General features: G+C 44.9%; 1 protein-coding gene across 4 annotated transcripts in view; it reads right to left on the bottom strand.

The window, feature by feature from the left end:
* The window catches only part of sbf1 (SET binding factor 1), a 163,932-nt gene extending 152,321 nt beyond the window's left edge, over positions 1 to 11,611 (bottom strand). For all 4 annotated transcript variants that reach the window (XM_078553164.1, XM_078553166.1, XM_078553167.1 and 1 more), the window contains exon 1: positions 11,476 to 11,611. In XM_078553164.1, the coding sequence (XP_078409290.1) occupies positions 11,476 to 11,530 (55 nt within the window). In that variant the 5' untranslated portion in view covers positions 11,531 to 11,611. The remainder of the gene's footprint in view (positions 1 to 11,475) is intronic.
* Positions 11,612 to 12,312: the final 701 nt, after the last annotated feature.

Genomic DNA, 12,312 nt, shown 5'->3' with positions numbered 1-12,312 from the left:
ATCCTCTATGTGCTAAGAATTACGCTGACAACCAATTTAAGATATCAGTCGGGCTCACAATGTGTGTACTGGAAGCTACATACATTAATACACGGCCCCGTTCTTTGCAGACAGAAAGAACATGTACACACATTCCGTCTGATTCAGCTAAAAGGAATAAGTGACAGCCATTCGCTAACTCATTCCTCAGTGCAATGCCTTGACCAATCAAGGTCAAGCTGCCTGGTTTAAATTTCAAACAATGCTTGGCAGTGAAGGCACTGGATAGTGCAAAGACTATGGGCCCTGATAATATTCCGGCAATCGTATTGAAGACTTGTGCTCCAGAACTTGCCATGCCCCTAACCAGGCTGACCCAGGACAGCTACAACACTGGCATCTACCCAGCTATGTGGAAAATTGCCCAGCTATGTCCAGTACACAAAAAGCAGGACAAATCCAACCCGGCCAATTAGCTCCCCATCAGTCTACTCTCCATCATCAGTAAAGTGAAGGAAGGGGTCATCAGCATTGCTGTCAAGCAGCACTTGCTTAACAATAACCTGCTCACTGACACCCAGTTTGGGTTCCGCCAGGGCCACGCAGCTCCTGACCGCATCACAGCCTTGGTTCAAACATGAACAAAAGAGCTGAACGCCCAAGGTGAGGTGAGAGTGAATGCCCTTGACATCAAGGCCACATTTGGCCAAGTGTGGTATCAAGGAGCCCTAGCAAAACTGGAGTCAATGGGAATCTAGGGGAAACATTCCACTGGTTGGAGTCATACCTAGCACAAAGGAAGATGGTTGTGGCTGTTGGAGGTCAGTCATCTCAGCTCCAGGACATCACTGCAGGAGTTCCTCAGGGTAGTATCCTAGGCCCAACCATCTTCAGCTGCTTCATCAATGACCTTCCTTCCATCATAAGGCCAGAAGTGGTTATGTTTGCTGTTGATTGCATAATTACAATTGCACAATTATACCATTCGCGACTCCTCGGATACTGAAGCTGTCCATGTCCAAATACAGCAAGACCTCGACAATATCCAGGCTTGGCTGACAAGTGGCAAGTAACATTTGTGCCACACAAGTGCCAGGTAATGACCATCTCCAACAAGAGAGAATCTAACCATCACCCCATGACAATGGCATTACCATCACCGAATCCCCCACTGTTAACATCCTGGGGGTTACCATTGGCCAGAAACTGAACTGGACTAGCCATATAAATACTGTGGCTACAAGAGTAGGTCAGAGTCTAGGAATCCTGCGACAAGTAACGCACCTCCTGACTCCTGAAAGCCTGTCCTCCATCTACAAGGCACAAGTCAGGAGGGTGATGAAATACTCCTTACTTGCCTGGATGAATACAGCTCCCACAACACTCAAGCAGCTTGACACTGTCCAGGACAATGTAGCCAGCTTGATTGGCACCACATCCACAAACATTCACTCCCTCCACCACCAACATACAGTAGCAGCAGTGTGTACCATCCACAAGATGCACTGCAGGAATTCACCAAGGCTCCACAGACAGCATCTTCCAAACCATGACCACTACCATCTAGAAGGACAAGGGCAGCAGATAGATGGGAACACCACCACCTTGAAGTCCTCCTCCAAGTCACTCACCATCCTGACTCGGAAACATGTCACCATTCCTTCACTGTTGCTGGGTCAAAATCCTGGAACTCCCTCCCTAAAAGCATTCCTACACTACACGGACTGCAGCGGTTCAAGAAGGCAGCTCACCACCACCTTCTCAAGGCCAACTAGGGATGGGCAACAAATGTTGGCCTAGCCAGCAAAGCCCACATTCCCTGAATGAATTTTTAAAAACTGAACCGTCAGTCACTATCACTGGTGCATTCTCCATGGCAATGCCACTTGCCAACCAAGCAGCATTCTCTTCACATACAGTATAAATTATTGTTTTCCCACCTTATATTGGTATTTCTGCGAGTGCCCTGATGAGTGCAAGACAAAAAACTTAGACATGTCTCATTTTTCAGCAATATCAACAAGGGGTCATCGAGTTAACAGTCACCAACAAAATGAGGAGAGGGGTTAGGAGAAATCTCTTCACAGAGGGCTGTTTCGGCATGGTATGCATTGCTGCAAAGAAAGGTTGAGGGAGAAACTGTTATTTAAGGACAAATAGATGAAGATTTGGAGAAATATATAGAGGGCTGAGAAGTAGTAGAATCAGTTTTGCATTGCTCTAGCATAGGCACAATGAGTTGGAAAACTTCCATCTCTTCTGTAAACTTCTGATTCAAACACTCTTAAAATCCTCAATTAAACAAGATCCAACCAAAATGATTCCTAATGCAAAAGAAAATTTCTGATACAGCCAGTAGTCAATATGATGCAAGTTCCAATGTTAAGTTTAGTGCATATGCTTGTACCACTTAGGTTGGTATTCCACTATTTCCCTCAGATGCATTCAATCTCTGAAAAAGGTACCACACAGTGAGACACGGGCTAGTTCACATATGCTTCCTCTGACAGTACTTGTTTGTCCAATCAGAGCCACTAATGACTTCAGTTCCACCTGTTAGTCACACGAAACTTTGGGCTCAACCTGCTAGAAACAGCAGAATTCCTATTCTGTGAATTAAGTATTGCAGCATCTTTTTTTCCTTATTCTTTCATGGGATGTGGGCATCACTGGCAAGATTGACATTTGTTACCCATCCCTAAATGCCATTGAACTGAATGACTTGGCTTGGTAGGTCATTTTAGAGGCAAGTTGAGAGTTGCCACATTGCTGTGGATCTGGAGTCACATGTAGGCCAGACCAGGTAAGGATGGCAGATTTTATTTCCTAAAGGACGTGAGTGAGCCAGATGAATTTTTACAACAATGATAATTGTCGTGGTCACCATTACTGGCATGGCACATTGGCCAGCTAACAGGAAACTGAGTTGGCATAAATGGGTTTTTTTCTGGTTGACAGGATGTAATGAGTGGTGTGCCACTGGGATCAGTGCTAGGGCCTCAACTTTTTACAATTTATATAAATGACTTGGATGAAGGAACCGAAAGTACTGTTGCTAAGTTTGCTGATGACACAAAAATAGGTAGGAAACTTAGTTGTGAAGAGGACATAAGGAGGTGACAAATGAGCATAGATAGGTTAAGTGAGTGGGTAAATATCTGGCAAATGGAGTATAACATAGGCAAATGTGAAATTGTCCATTTTTGCAGGAAGAATAAAAAAGATGCATATTACCTAAACATTGAGAAATCGCAGAGCTCAGATTCAGAGGAATCTGAGTGTCCTAGTGCATGAATCACAAAACGGGTGGGAGCGGAGCAGATGTTTCTTCCTGTGGGAGAACCGAGTTACTGTTTAAAAATAAGGGGTGGTTCATTTAAGACAGGGAGTGAGGAGAAATTTTCTCTCTCAGAGGGCCACGAGTGTTTGGAATTCTCCTCCTCAAAAGGTAGTGGAGGCAGAGTCTTTTAATTTTTTTAAGGCAGAGCTAGATAGATTCTTGATAAGCAAGGGGGTGAAAGGTTATCGGGGGTAGGCGTGAATGTGGAGTTGAGGTTACAATCAGATCAGCCATGATCTTATTGAATGCCAAAGCAGGCTCAAGGGGCCGAGTGGCCTACTGCTGCTCCTAATTTGTATGTTCATATATTCCAGATTTTTAAACTGAATTCAAATTTCAGCAGCTGCCGAACTCATGTGCCCAGAACATTAGCCTGGACCCCTGGATTACTAGTCCAGTGACATTACCACTACACCACCATCTCAAGTGACACCGTAATACTAACTGGTCTGGGAAAATGGCGAGTTCAAAACACAGGATGTGAAGTTAAATGGATTGTATGCATTATTGAGTGCCTAAACACTATACTCAGGCATAAATTAAACTGCCTAAAAGTGTTATGGGATAGGATTCTAATTATAAGTAACCTTTAGTAGCAATATACAGGAGTAAAATGGAATTCAGTATAGCAAGTCTGCTAAAAGGAAGCAGAAATCCAGGCAATCAAAGACCAAAATACAGAAGTAAAATATAGTACTAGGAAGCAGGGGCATTAGTATATCTGCATGCCCAAGTCTGCCAGATGTTCAACACCCAATTATTGGTTAACCTGCTCTCGGTCAGCTTCTTCTATAATGAAAGATGTGCTTTTTAGTCCACAAACCTGACTTTTTGTTATAATTTCAGGCACACTTTTGTGTCAACACTGTCACGAAGCAGCTCCAGCCAAACAGACAGAGGGTCTCATAAGAACTAGACTAGGCTATTCAGCCCTTCAAGCCTTTTGTCATTCAATTAGATCATGCCAGATCTGTATCTTAACTCCATCTATTCATTTTACTTCCATAACTCATGATACCCTTTCCTAACAAACAACTTTCATTCTCAGTTTTGAAATTTTCAATTGACTCCCGGTCTCTACAGCTTTTTAATGGAGTGTGTTCAAGATTTCCAGTACCCTTTACATGAAGAAGTGTTTCCTGACATCACTCCTGAATGCCCTAGCTCTAATTTTAAGGTTATATTCCCTTGTTCTGGATTCTCCCCTCACCTGAGGAAATAGTTTATTTCAATCAATCCACTTTTTCAATTTCTTTAATCATCTTAAATACCTCAGTTAGATCACCCCTTAATCTTCTGCACTCAAGAGAGTACAAACTCAGTTTCTACAACCCATTATCGTAATCTCTCTTAGCTTCAGCATCATTCTGGTGAATTTACACTGCATCCTCTCCAGTATATCCTTCCTGAAGTGCGGTGACCAGAATTGAACATAGTACCGCAGACGGAGTTTAACCAGAGCTAATTAACATAGCTTCTACCTCTTTGAGATAAAGGCCAACATTCCATTAGCTTTTTACATCATTTTTTGTACCTTTCCACCAACTTTTAGTGGTATCTGTACAGGCGCCTAAATGTCCGTGGAACAAATTTCAGAAGTTTCTCTCCAAACTCTGTAGTCATCTTATTATGCAAAAAAAAAAGAAACTGATTGTAAGCAACACCATAGGCAACTTGCTCGTTTTATTTAAATGCCATCACTGAACAGCATCTAGTATTAAATTTAATTTAATTATATTTCTTTTCTTATTGTGCTACCTGCTTCAAATGTGAAGGCAGGGGTTGGCACAATAGATCAAACATTTTTACTTTTATCTAGCAGATATTCCATGAGTCAGACGATCATCTGAAGACTGACGGTTACAGGAAGTGCATGCTATACACAAGAACTTAGGTTGATCTAAAGATGAACGATCCTTAATGCAATTTTAGCAGCGCTAGTTGAAGGAGGAATGTTAACTATGATATCAGAAAGTCTCTGCTCTTGAAATAGTGCCATGGATCTCTGGCATCTACTTAAATCATAAGAATCCATTACAGGAATGCTGAACATACAGACTACAACAAGCTAACTAAACAAATGTGCCCCTAAATGATAAATAAATAAAATGGAAAAATGGCCTCTATAGGTCATACAAAGAGTTCATTGGGATGAGTACAATAAAATGTAGAAGTGCATTCAAAGGAGTTCCAAGGAGCATCATGGAAATTAGAAAAATACAGCAGCAAAAACTGAATGCAGTGGTTCCAGCTCTCTTTTAGTACTACAATAAGTGATCAAAGAGAAGAAAATCTCAAGCTGTGCAAACTGGCTTGAAGATGAATGACAGTGAAAGCAGATTCAATAGTAATGTGCAAAAGTGAATTGGAAATGAAAAGAATTTTTTTTAAATGCAGGATTACAGGGAAAGAGCAAAGGAGTGGGAATAATTGGATAACTCTTTCAAAAGCTGGCACGGGCACAATGGATCAAACGGCCACCTTCTGCACTGTAAGATTCAACAAACACTCGTAAATATTCTGAATGATTGCTTCCTCCAAGAATTCACAAAAAATATGAGCATATGCTTGCCTATAGATAACCCAAGCAAAAACAATGATAGAAATGAAATGGAAGCCCTATAAGAGCTCCAGGGTTATAAGAGCTCAAAATAAATATCCTAGGAAAAGATGGTTTTCTTGCAAAATGCTGACAGACATGATAGATTTGAGGTGCTGAGCGCTGGGGAGGAAACAGTAGATTGCAAACTGACAAATGGGATGCCCTATTTAAAAAAGGGACAAAACAGAATCAACTACAGCCTAAATAGTTTTCTTTCAATTCCACGTAAAATAATGGTACTAATCATCAAAAGTAAATCCGTACAACAATAATCAAATAAGGAGCAGCCAACATTAATTCAGAAAGAGGAAATCTAGCCTGACATTGTGATGTTCCCTACGTGATATTCTGAGGCTGTAAAACAGTGTATAAATACAAGTTCTTTCTTCCTTTGGTCAACCTCCTCCACAACTGCGAAAAGCCATACAACATGATGTACTCAGACTACTAGAAGCTATTTAACAAAGTTCTACAGACAAGACTATTAGTTAAATACAACAATGTAGGATTTCAGGTTAAACATTTGGAATGGGCTAGAAATTAACTGAAGGGTCAAAACATGCAGTCCTTAAAGGAGACATCTTCTTCTTAGGTAGTCCCTCGGGAACGAGGATGACACGCTTCCACTCCAGTTCGATGGGTTCTAAGATGGCTGATAAGTTGACCGCGTGATCTACAGGCTTTGATACATGTGGGGCAGGTGGTGATTGAAGGGTTGGGTAGGTAAGCTGTGATTGTGGTGGTGGAAGTACAGAGTGCAGTGTTAGAGGGCTTGGTACTGAAACAACTCCTGTTTCTAATTTACAATCAATGACATGGATTCCGAAACTCAACACAAACCAGGCATATCTGCTGTTCATACCAAACTAACAAGGGCAGTGGTCAAATTTTAGATGGAAGCAATTGCAACAACAACTCACATGGGCAGAAATGCCCCTACATTGACTTTGGCCTTTTTCTGCTTAGGCATTCATTACACAAAATTCACATTCTTAAATGAGTGCTAGGTTGGTTCAGTGGGCACACTTGTCTTTAAGTCAGAGGTCATGGGTTCAAGACAAACACCAGGGACTTCAGCACAAAATCTAGGCTGCTGCTTTGGTGCGTAATTGAGGAAATGTTGCATTGTCAGATCAGTTATCTTATGAATGAGATAATAAATTGTGCATCTGCCTGCCTAATCAGGTGCATACAAAAGATGTCATAGCACTATTTGAACAGGAGCAAAAAAATCCTGCCAGTGTCCTGGCCAATATACTTCACATCAAAAACAAATTCACTGATTAGTTATCCAATTATTGTTTATGGGCATTCAGCCCCTCAAATCTGTTCTGACATTCAATACCTCAATTCCATTTACCCCTCTTTGCTTCATATCTCAAACAAACATACGAATTAGGGAGAATAGGCCATTCAGCCCCTCAAGTTGCTCTGCCATTTGATAAAATCATGGCTGGTCTGCTTGTGGCCTCAACTCTATTTTCCTATCTACCCTCTATACCCTTTAACTCACTTGTCAATCAAGAATCTATCTAACTCAGCCTTAAAAATGTTCAATGGTGCCATTCATTAAATTCTTGATATCCTTACCCAACAAAAATCTACCACCTTCAGTTTTTTTTTCATTTAAATTCACAGGCTTTTGGGGGTGGGTTACAGATTTTCACTACCTTTCTGTGAAGAAGTGCTTCCTGATTTCACTCCTGAACAACTTACCTCTAATTTTAAGACTGCGCCCCATTGTTCTCAATTCCCCTACCAGAGGAAATAGCTGCTAGTACCCTATTGAATCATTTTACCACCGCCCCTCAACCTTCCATACTCGAGGGAATCCAAGCCTCATATGTGCAATCTGTCATTCTTTAACACTTTAAGCCCTAGTATTATTCTAGTGAATCTGCACTGCACCCTCTTCAAGGCCAATATATCCTTCTTGCAGAGTGGTGCCCAGAACTGAACACAGTAGACCAGATTGGCTCTGAACAAATGAAGCACAGGTTCCTTGCCTTTGTATTCAGTCCCCTTGAGTTAAAGGTCAACATTTCATTAGCTGTATTAATTACTTTTTGTACCTGTCTAATAGCTTTTAGTGATTTATACACATGGACATCCAATTCTCTTGGTTTCTCCACAGTTTCCAGTCCCTTGCTATTTAGAAAGTATTCCTTGTCATTCTTGAACTCAAAAGTGGAGAATCTCATACTTACTCACATTGAACTCCATCTGTCAAACAGTTCTTCCAACTCTCACAGTCTTGTGTCAATGTCCCTTTGTAACTTCCTGCTCCCATCGACATAGCCTGTCCCTCCTAACTTGGTGCCATCTGTGCACTTAAATATACAGCTTCTTTGATACACATGGTGAAAAGTTAATGCTCCAGTACTGACCCCTGCAGCAGGGATTCTTTTCATTTTGGAGGCATCCCCCTCCAGTGTTATAAAAATTCCATGGGCCTCTGTATCACAAGTATTTTGTCTATAAAAAGTCTCTCAGAGCCCCTCCAACTCATCATATTACTGCTGCTGCTAACCTAGTACTGCTCCTATGCTCATCCCACTTCTTGCTCTTCACCTGAACCCCAAACACCTGACCTCCAGTCCAGATCTGCCCCTCAAACCCCTACTCTCTGACTGTTCCAGGCATGTCAACCAATGCTGGTTCTGTTAGTCAAATAGCCTTTTTTCCCTCATCTCCAATATTTTTAAAACTAATATACAAAGTGCAGGATGAAAATGATAAAAAAATGCAATTTTTTGTAAAGTCCTGTATGATTTCACCCCCCTCCCCACCCAACCCCAAATTCCTTATAGCAATGTCCAGATTAATGTTTTACGGCAACTCCAGGACAATCCTGGCACGTTGAAATCCTAGCTGGAGGTCAACAATGGGTGAGAACAACCAGGTATACCTGAGATGCTTCTTTGGTACAGCAGCCAGGGATCACGCTGCCTGTCTCCCTGCTCAATAAGCTGAGGCCTGGGCTCAGTGGCTGCTGCCAGAGTCATTGCATAGATGGTCAGGAGATCCAAGTAAGGACTCAAGCCTCCAGATTGTTCAGCTTGATCCCATTTTCACAACCAGGCATATTTTTCTTTTTTTCAAATCCCAGAGGTTATTTATGGTGGGGCGGTTGACACCTCTTCACAGACCCCTAGGGGGCTGCGGACCCCCCCAAGTTGAGAACTCCTGCTGTGGGGAACTTGTCACATTCCATGAATCAACAAATGTTCCCTTTGTCCCCATTCTGTCTCCAACTTCCTTACCAATCACTGACCCATGTCACAAGGTGACATTCAATTTCACGCGCTTTTATTTTTACTAATGACCTCGTGTGCAGACCCTTATTAAATGCCTTCTGGAAGTCCAGAATGACAACACATATAGACCCTCATGTCCTCAACGCATCCCTGAACAGGTCAAACGTACCCAACTCATGGAAGACCCTTTTGGCTTGTGACTGACCAAAATGCAGAAGGCTCATTCGGGAAGCCACCCAACACAACAAGACACTTCATCAGGAATGTGCAGGTGCAAAGTTAAGACATCAGAGGGAGTGCACAAACCTCCAAACAACCCATCTACCCAACCCTTCAAGCACCATCTGCCTCCCCAACCCACAGCCCCCACAATGTGACAGAGCCTGCAAATCGTGCATTAGACATATCAGTTACCTCAGAACCCATCGAACCGGAGTGGAAGCAAGTCATCCTCAATCCCAAGGGACTGCCTACAAAGGGGCCCTCCCATGTCCATCAGGTTAATGGCACTAACATAGACTCGACCATGCCAAAACTATAGCCACACACCAGAACTCAAGAATTAATACAACAGACAACCAGATCATTACACTCCAGGATTACCACTCATTAAATCCAATCTGAGTTTTTCATAAGCAACGATGAAGATGAACCATTGGTGCACGAGTGGATAATCAAGGCAATGGGGGTTAATATATTCTAACAAGTGCAAAACACATTTCAATTTATTTGCCCAATGTTTACAAATTTGCTCTCATGTACAAACTTACAGCTCTCTAAGTATATAAAATGATTAAATGTTACGTGTTACAACACACAGGTTGATTTGACCATTAAGCCTATATTACTTCCCTTCCCCCATTCCAACTTATACCACAACTGAATCGCACTCTTCCCCCCGCACTCCAAAATGTCTCCACTCTCAACATACACAGTCCCTCACTCTCTAACTCCACACCAATTTAACCAATTCCCTGAACCTATATTCAACATCCATTAATCTCATTTTCTTCATCTCTGTCCTTACCAATACACATCCCATCCCTGCTCCCTCCCCCACTCACCTTCCCACTTCTCTCCACCTCCCCGAGTCTCTCTCCCTTCGCCCAGCTCTCTCTTATCCCTCGCCTCCCTCCCATCACCCTCTCATCCATCTCTCACCCCAGCCCTTGTCCCATCTTCGCATCCCGCTCCACCTCACCGTCCTCTCATTGCCTCGTTCTCCCTCTTTCCCCCTCTCCCACTCACCCTTCTTTCCCATCCTCTCCGTCACTTTCTCCCTCTCTTACCACCTCTCTCTTTGCCTCCCTTGCTCCACTTCCCACCGACCAATGTCATATTCTCTCCTCCAATACCCACAAAGGTGTCTCTCCCCCCTCCCTGATGTCTTTCCCACCCCAGTCTCACTCTTTTGTCCCTCCCTGTTCTCTCTTTCCCCCAACACTCCTGGCCCTCTTGCTCGCTCTTGTCCCCAACTCACCCAAGTCTCTTCCTCTCCTCCCCTCCCTTGCTCCTTAGTCCCTCCCACTGACCCCCACCTCCCTGTCTTTTTTCTCCTCCCCCCCCCACCCTCTCCTCCTCCTCCCCCCCCCCACCCTCTCCTCCTCCTCCCCCCCCCACCTCCTCCTCCCCCCACCCTCTCCTCCTCCTCCTCCCCCCACCCTCTCCTCCTCCTCCCCCCCCACCCTCTCCTCCTCCCCCCCCCACCCTCTCCTCCTCCCCCCCCACCCTCTCCTCCTCCCCCCCCCACCCTCTCCTCCTCCCCCCCCACCCTCTCCTCCTCCCCCCCCCCACCCTCTCCTCCTCCTCCCCCCCCACCCTCTCCTCCTCCTCCCCCCCCACCCTCTCCTCCTCCTCCCCCCCCACCCTCTCCTCCTCCTCCCCCCCCACCCTCTCCTCCTCCTCCCCCCCCACCCTCTCCTCCTCCTCCCCCCCCACCCTCTCCTCCTCCTCCCCCCCCACCCTCTCCTCCTCCTCCCCCCCCACCCTCTCCTCCTCCTCCCCCCCCCACCCTCTCCTCCTCCTCCCCCCCCACCCTCTCCTCCTCCTCCCCCCCCACCCTCTCCTCCTCCACCCCCCCCACCCTCTCCTCCTCCTCCCCCCCCACCCTCTCCTCCTCCTCCCGCTCCTCCTCGTCCTTCTTCCTACTCCTCCCACTCCATCTCCCTGCTCCTCCCACTCCCTCTGGGCCTTGGATCACTCCCGGGGCCGCGGTGTGCAGCCGGCCGGGTCTGAGAGCTCAGTGGGCGCTCGGTCGCTAAGGGCGGTCACCCCATCCAAGTCGGAGCCGCACTCACCGCGCTTATCGTGGTCGTAGCCCACTAGCACGAAGTAGTCGGCCAGCCTGGCCATGGCCGTGTCCCGGTTGCTCGGCGCCGCCTGTGATCCCAACCGTCAGCATCGTCCCGCCGCCATCACCGCGCCTGCGCGCCCTGCGCCGGGCCGGGGGTGGGGGGAGGCGAGACCCAACCCATAATAGTCAGAGATTGCGTCGCCATGGTAACCACCATCATAACCAGCTCAAAGCAGATCTGTCTCATACAAACCGGGACGAGTTACAGCCATTCGGCCTATTGTGTCTGTGCTGACCCAAAATTTCTATCCAACTTAATCTCACTTTCCAACTTCAAATTACTTTAAATCTGATTGTTAATATCTCTGCTAATGGAAATAGACCCTTACTATCGACTCTATCTAGGCCCCTCAATTAAAATAAACAATTAAATTCTCCCCCTTCCAAGGAAAACAGCCCCAGGGTATCCAATCTTTTCTCATAGCTAATTTTGATTCCTGGTTATGGCAGCATCCTCATAAAGCTTCTCTGTACCGTCTAGTGGGAACTGATCCATGTAATATAATGATCAGAAATGTGCTCAGTACTCTAGCCTGTAACCTAACTAGTGTTGTATACAGTTCTAACATAACCTTTCTGCTCTTATATTCTGTACCTCCTCTGAAAAGGAAAGTATCTCATGTTCCTTCTTAACCACCCATAATAACAAGCCATATCAACCAACCTGTACCCTATAATATCAAACTGTTGCACTTGCCCACAGTAACTGTCCTCGAACCCATAATAACCAGTGCATTAGACGGTGCCCATCACATAATATATAGTTCTTCAGTACAAGAGT

The sequence above is a fragment of the Cetorhinus maximus genome, chromosome 12, assembly GCF_964194155.1.
Source record: "Cetorhinus maximus chromosome 12, sCetMax3.hap1.1, whole genome shotgun sequence".
NCBI classification, from domain to species: domain Eukaryota; kingdom Metazoa; phylum Chordata; class Chondrichthyes; order Lamniformes; family Cetorhinidae; genus Cetorhinus; species Cetorhinus maximus.
This window is presented reverse-complemented; position numbering and strand designations above follow the sequence as displayed.